The 7,606-nt window shown below is 39.8% G+C and overlaps 1 protein-coding gene across 3 annotated transcripts in view; it reads right to left on the reverse strand.

Moving 5' to 3' along the window:
- Positions 1-3,739, reverse strand: part of LOC116717170 (RNA-binding motif, single-stranded-interacting protein 3-like) — a 134,369-nt gene extending 130,630 nt beyond the window's left edge. For all 3 annotated transcript variants that reach the window (XM_032558332.1, XM_032558329.1, XM_032558331.1), the window contains exon 1: positions 2,468-3,739. In XM_032558332.1, the coding sequence (XP_032414223.1) occupies positions 2,468-2,542 (75 nt within the window). In that variant the 5' untranslated portion in view covers positions 2,543-3,739. The remainder of the gene's footprint in view (positions 1-2,467) is intronic.
- Between the last annotated feature and the right edge of the window lie 3,867 nt (positions 3,740-7,606).

Consider the following 7,606-nt stretch of genomic DNA (forward strand, 5'->3'; position numbering starts at 1 on the left):
AAAAAGAGGCAAAAATATGTCGATGTGGTTCAACCAAACATTTCAGAGCCATATCAGTATTATTCAAAATCTTGCTTTGTCAGTTTACCTAATACGGTAATTGTATAGGCATTATTTCCACCAATCAAAGCATTATTTGTGCATTAGACTCTACGTGTCTTCATCAGTGTTATAAACTGACATTATTCACAATCTGTGGCAGTGAGACCTCGGATGCAGGGAGCTAAAGAATAGTCAAAATGTCTACCAACATGAAACCGTTTTAAATAAAGCTGCCAAACATCCTTTACTTGTTTTAAAGCTGCCTTTTTCTGTGAATGCCTTGCAAAAGTTAAATTCAATCTTTGTATTTTGTCATGTTAAGCACTCATTTGTAGTGTGTACACCAACACAAATGGATGTATTATTGATAAGTTGGATGACAATGATACACATCCAGATTCTTACTTTGACTGAGCTATTTTAATACAATAAACAATTACACTTTCATCCAAGAATATATGAGTATATACATACACCTACTTGCCTTTGAGCATATAACAAATGTAACGTGTAAAAATGTGAAATAATAATATTACAAACGCTTGAAAATGTTAAAAAATAAATCAAAATTAAATGGGGATGATGTGTTTAGGTTGATGCACAGAGTTAGTTTACCGCCACACATAATGTTTTGCATGTCCATCACTTGTAGAGAACAAACGATGGACATACTAAGCACAATGTGTAGTGCAAAAGGGATTTCTGATTACTTTCCACTTTTGTGATTTGTGAGGCAGATAAAAAAAAAAAAGTCTCGTTAACAGATTCTATTACCAGAGCTGTGGACCTCTGCAGCTCCCAGAAGCCACTTGGTTGCATCCCTGATTAGCCATGTTTTGTTGTGGCAAACTCTTTCCAATTCCAGAGGAGGGATTAAACAGTACTCTGTGAGAAGTTCAAAGTTGGAATTTGTTTTATAACCTAACCCTGCTTAGAAATTCTCCACAAGTTTATCCCTAATCTCTCTGCTTATTCCTTGGGCTTCATGTTGCTACTTGCTATCAAATGTTCTCTAACAACCTTTGAGGCTTTCATAGAACAGCAGATGAAATTTCACACAGGTTAATTCTACTTGTAATTAGATTACATCTAAAATTTACTGATAGGAATTTTTATAATCAAGTTAGTGTTTGTAACCTAAAAAGTTTATAGGTTATAGATATTTTTTCCAATGCTCTTGTTTTTAGTCTTTGAAAATGTCATATTCTTTGAAGCTTCTTGCTTTAATTGTGGCTATAAAATCTCCAGTCTTTAATGGTTGTGCTCCTTTCTCCAACAAAACTGTAATTCCGAAATGTGCTGGATGGCTCACAGTTCGACATATTTTTATCAGCTGAGCAATCATTTCTTTTACCTGCTCTTCCCACATTGAGTCCACTCAATAGCGTGATCTCTCTATTTTCACAGCATCCGACTCCTACACCGTCTTTCTCTTTTTCCTCTCCCCATCTCTCTTGCCCACCGACACATGCACGTTTGTTAAATATTGCTGTGAAACTGCCAACTCCTCACGTTTACTATCGTGCAAGAGAAAAACAGATGAATAGCGGCAAACAAAGGGAACGGCGGGTGATATGATGCAGGAGTAATCGATCAGGCCTTCGCAATCCATTTTCTGCTTCTTGGTGGTGGGATAGTCAGAGTGTGTCAGTGTGTGCTTTTGTGAAATGTATTTATCAAGACAGCCCATGCAAGTGTAAGTAGGAGAACTGGAATAAATCTGAAAGAACCAAGAAAGAAGTGAGCCAGTTTTCCTGCATTCTAGGTAACTTGTGCAGTATATAAGATTCAATCATTTCTGCAAAAATGCCATCAATGACCAGTAAACGGAAAAGATGCACGGTGCAGTGGGGAAAGGGAAATTAGGAGGAGGTGTTGAAAAAAAGCACCAAGGGAAAAGTGTGGGCCCCCTGCCCTGAACTTGAACTTCTAGCTGGTGGGAGTTGGGGTGGGTTGGAGGTGGGAGGACAAGGTCAAGAACCCAGAAAGGAAGAAGAGAAAAGATCCAACTGAATGACATTGGTGTGCTCTGGTTACAAGACAGATGGAAGACAGGGGAAGGCATTGTTTTGTTTCATAAACACGTCCAGCAGTTAGTCTGACACCTTCCAAATTGTTTCCTCACAAGACCTAAAGTGTAGAATTTCAGATCTTCCCATTTCTTTCAGGATGTATTCTTCAAAACGCTTCATTTAGTCCATTTTGGGGCAAATATCTACAACCTCTTGGGGAACTTGAACAATATAATTAAAAACTTTGCATTATGTGGATTTATTTCCGATTGAGCTTAAGCTTCAAGCAGTTAAAAGTAAAAAAAAAAACAGGTATCAGTAATTGTGAAGTAAGTTTAAGCCATTTACAGGATAAAAGACAAATTTTGCGCAGTCGAGTATTAAAATAGGTCAACTTGGCTGGATCGTCCTACCTTCGTCTGGAGATAGTGGGGGTAGTAGTAGGTGTAGTGGGGGTACATTGGCTGCTGCTCCAAACGTTTTCCCATGTAGCTAGAATCCAACTGAAGGTCCTGGAGGCTGGAGATAGAAGCTCACAGGTGGGGTACAATCACTTCCAACCACTGGCCTGGATCCTTCAGGAGGGCTGTTTCCAAGAGTGGATGCAGAGAGAGCGCTCTTCTCTTGCTATTAAGGTGTTAGATGTACGAGGTGGACAGGAGGACGCACTGTGCATGGGATTTCAGTCTGACTGAAGCTTGCAAGGAACTGTCGTTTTGAGGGTTTCTAAAGCGTGGAGCCAGGGTAGCAGAAGAAAGAGGTTGAAGAGACGGATGTGTGGGGTAAGGGAAGCCAAAATTCAGAAAGACAGTAGCAAAAGAGGGAACAATAAAGAAAAACTGAAGCGCAGGACTAAAAGGGAGTAAAAGGAGAGGGAAGAGAAGGATGTGGAATGAATGCTTCTGCTTGCCGGTTCTTGACACTATGTGGACTAGAAATTAGACTCACTCCTCTTCGCTGGTGCCCTGAACATGCCCCTCAATTTGTCTTCCAATGTCTCTCTCTCAATCTCTTGTTTTGTCTCTTTTATCCGTTTTTATCCAGTCCCCCTTGTTTCTTTCCCTCTCTTAAATCTGACGAAGAGCCTGATCCCAAGGGGAGCCCAGCTGTATCCTGAAGAACACACGGCGTCCTTCTTGCTCTATCCTCAAAAGACACTGGAATCAGCGATGAACTCACACATGGATGTGGAACCGGAGAGAAAACAGAAGGAGGAGGAAGAGGAGTAGAGGAGGAGAGAGGATGGTCTGGAGCTGAAGCTGTGACTGTTTTTTCCCCCTCACTCCCTCCCTCTTTTGTTAAGCTCCAGGGATAGATAGGTAGATATCGCTGGAGTCTTGCACGGAGGATGAGCAAAGAGGAAAAAGCCTTGGTAAAAGGCAGATAGCCTTATCCAGACGTACTCTCTCACAAAAAAAAAACGGAAAATCCCTTCTGATCCACAAGGTGCCCCTCCAACTCTTTTCTCTCTTCTTCTCTTCCCCACGGCGATCCCTCTCTTTCTTCTCAGGCTCTTTCCCTGATGGTTTGCTTCCCACTGAGCCTGGCAGCCGTCACTGTGTCTGTGACTGTGTGTGTGTGAGTAGTGGTGGTGGCAGCAGCGGCGGCGGCGGCGGTGCGGTATGTGTGTGACTGTGCATGTAACTGAGAGGGGAACGTGTTTGTGTGGCTGCTGGCGTCTGCTCCGCTCTGCGTGCGGAGGCACAGAGGGGCTCGGCTTCGGTGCAGCTACGCTCCTCCCTCTATCCGTCTCTTCCTCTCCCCGTTGTGTCTTTCTCTCTCTCCCTCTATGTTCATCATGGAACTATAGGAGAGTGGGAGTGGTCGGTCCTGCCCTCCTTCAAGTTTCTGTGAGTGTGTTTGCGCTCAAAGGAGGCTGAGAAAGACATGCACTGACTGTCCGGCTGGGGAAGCAGATGTGGAGGAAAGAATGAAGAGTTTGAGATTGGCCTGGTGAGAAGACAACACGTAACTAGGAAACAGAGAGAGACCCCCCTACTGGCACTTTATAGGTGCAGCAAAGCTTGAATCAAATTTCTGAAGATGTTTTAATACCTAAAACATTCCACTCACGCAAGAACTCTGACATGTATGACCAGGCAAAAAGCCCACAACACTCCATTCACATGCCCAGTAAAAGGAGGTGTTGAACACAACTTGGAGAGGGTGCAGAGTTAAGTGTCTGTGTGGCACAGTGACCCACTGACACAGTGCTGCCTGTTACATCATGTAACCAGGTTTAAGTAGCGCTCTTACATAAGCACAGTGAGCCATGCATGAAAAGGTTCTTCTGCCCTCTGACTACAGCAGTGTGTGTGTGTGTAAGTGTGAGAAGGGTTGCCAAACAATGCAAGCACACTGCAGAAGAAAAAGGGCACGGGAACAGAACGCAAAAATATGCCTTTTTCCATAAGACGACCTTCTTTTCTTATGGTCAGCTGCACTCCAACAAGCCTGAGATCACCCTCTTTCCGACGTCGAGTTCTTGTGTGTCCTTGATTAATCTTTTGAAATCTTTTGAACTTCCGTTCTGGGTTGGTATTAAGTTTCTTTAAAACAGACGTAGAGCAAGTAAAAGTAGCTAATTATTATGCAACTTGATATCTTGTGAAATCAGTTTTTGCAGCAAAGCAATGTCTCTAGATATTGTCATTGTCATTGTCATGTATTAACTCCATCTCTCTTCCTATCAAGTCTAACCAGCTTCCTGGTGAATATTGAAGAAAATCATCCCCACAGCATGATGCTCTCACCACCATGTTTCACATAGAATGGTGTGTTTAGGGTGATGTGCATGTAAGGGTGTGGTGGCGTGTGTTTGTGTGTGTGTGGTGAAATATGGTTCATAGCTGCAAGGAAACATATAGAATTGGACATTTTTTAATCTTTTTTTGCACTTTAACCTGACTGCTGGGTCAAATTGACCCGAACAGTATCTATGTAAAAAGTAGACCTAGGGGTTGGTACAAATGTGTAAAATGAATAAATGTTCAATTTATATGTAGAGTGCACCTATTAAGATAAATACAAAAAAGTTTCATGCAAAAAATATACTTCCAACTATTTAAAAAAAATTTTTAAACTTTAAAACGGGTCAATTTGACCCAGAACATAACAGGAGGGTTAAATATAATTATATTATATTATTAATATATTATAATAACATAATATATTATTATTTTCCCTTCACTTTTGAGTTATAGATTATATTATATTCGTCTATCACACAAAATCAAAATAAAATCCATTAAAGTTGTTATAATATGACCTCATGTGAAAGTTAAAGGGGTAGTAATAGTTACAGAACATATGGTAGGTCACACCCTGTCGTTGTCACATTGCACCATCCACTACTGTTTCCAACGTGCCACTTTCAATTTTGCCCTGCCAATAAAAAAAAAAAAGAGTCGAGGTGTTGCAAACACCAATATCTGAGTGAGCTAATTAATTGAACTGCACTACCTGTCTGCACACGTAGCAGCTCTGCATATAACTCAGGAAAAGTGGTGATGACAGATTAAAATTGAACATTATGCGAGGATTGTTTGCCCAGTTACAGGCAACATCGTTAGGGTTGAATAAATACATGACATTCATGAATATTTCAACCATTATTTATAATTAAGGCTTCTAAAATACTGAAGTTTAATCAGTAAAACATGGGAATGAGGAGGACAATAAGCAAAAGTATAAGCAGGTAGGACAAACCAAGCAAGACCGTAAAATCTTTCCAATGCGTTTTGTTCATTTCACCAGAAATATCACAACTACTGGATTTGGCAGTTCAGTGGGTGGATTTTGGCTAAGTAGATGAATGACATGTCTAATTCAGGATCCCCTAAACCCTAGATGTTACTATGGTGAAAAGAAAAATAAGACTTACAAAAAACTAACGGAATAGATATCAGTAGAGGCGGGGTAGGACAATGAATCAATGCACTGACCTTCTGTTGTCATAGCAAATTAAGTCTGGGAGGAACTGTACATATCTATTTCAGGAACTTTTTTTGTAAGACAATAGAGTAATTCAGGTAAGTATAATTTGATCCACATTGGATTTCTCTTTAAGAAGTAAAAGACCTCAAAATATATATTTTTTAATCTTCCCTGTTGTAAAGGGGCATAAATAATTATGAACTGGCTTTAAAATAGCATTTTCCTATTTCTCATTTAAACTGACTTTTGTGTTCTATATTAGTGAAACCTTATACTTACATAAAATCAGAAATTTGAAAAATGTCCCAACATTTCCAAATCCAGCATCTTCAATGACAGACAGATGTTAAAAGCTGAAAAGCATAAAACAAAGAGGCAAATTATTGAACTATGTACAGTCTTCCCATCTCATTTCTCATGATAGGACACTAAAACACCTTAATGTTTACATGAAAACATTGAGATACCTTCAATGTTTACATGAAATGCCTTTGATAAGCAATGGTGCAGTTAGAAAACTAACTGATATGAATGTCACCATGTTTGATGCAGATAAATATATCAAATAAACCTTCAAATTGAAATTCATGGTACAGCACCCAATGTGGCAAATACATAACTGGCTGATGAAATTAGCATAAATGCTACTCTAAATCTAACTGGTGAGTAAACACAATGATCACACTCTTCACAACTGTGTGTTTTGTCCTAATTGAGATTTCAATAGATTGACAGGATTCTCCCCATCCGCATCCCCACCCCCTTGTCTTCTCTATGCACTGATGTGTGAAGTGAAGGCAGCTCTGAGTCTCTGTTGTAACATAACACAATGTCAGCATCATGCCCGCAGGCAAGCCCGGACAAAGCACTATAATTTGCTTAAATATGATTTGCTGTTATCGATGTTGCCTTGTTAATCGTTTCACAAATTGGATTGTCTTATTTTTCCTCATGACACAAGAGTGTCTGAAGCACTGCAAAAATAACATGCTGTAATTTCCGCACCATATCTTTGAGCTATTTTCCTGTCTTGAATATTTCTAATGTATTTTGTTGTTCTGAAAATGTTGAAACGGAATGTTTGGAGGCGAATGATCCCGATGCAGATATCTACAAATAACATCAAAAGCTCTTTAGAGAACGGAAGTTACTCATCAGGAAAAGGGCTACTCAGTTTAAACTTAGTATCTAAATAGGAGTCAGTGGGTGACTAATTCACAACTGAGAGCAGCTGTAGTGGTCAGGCTGAAGCCATCGCCTGACAAGTAGTTAAGATAAGCATAAATACACAATATCAAGCGTGGTCTAAAGTGACGCAGGTTGCTGCACACTCATCAAGTAAAAATGCAGCTTTGATCGGAGAACAGCTGTGCTACAGAAAGAAGAGAAGAAAGAGTAGGTTGAAGTGAGAGAACAGAGCAATAATTCTGTGTTAAATGGAGTGCAGCTTTGAGCTAAAACATAAGTATGTCTGCCAGAACAGCATTAGCTGTCTTCACCATCTTAATTTTTTCCATGTGGGAATTTGTGATCAACTTCAATGACAACTTTAACATGCATGTTAAAGTTGTCATAAAACTATTTGATTGTCAGTGAAACCAAAATTTTAATCAAAT

This window comes from Xiphophorus hellerii, chromosome 3 (assembly GCF_003331165.1).
Source record: "Xiphophorus hellerii strain 12219 chromosome 3, Xiphophorus_hellerii-4.1, whole genome shotgun sequence".
NCBI classification, from domain to species: Eukaryota; Metazoa; Chordata; class Actinopteri; order Cyprinodontiformes; family Poeciliidae; genus Xiphophorus; species Xiphophorus hellerii.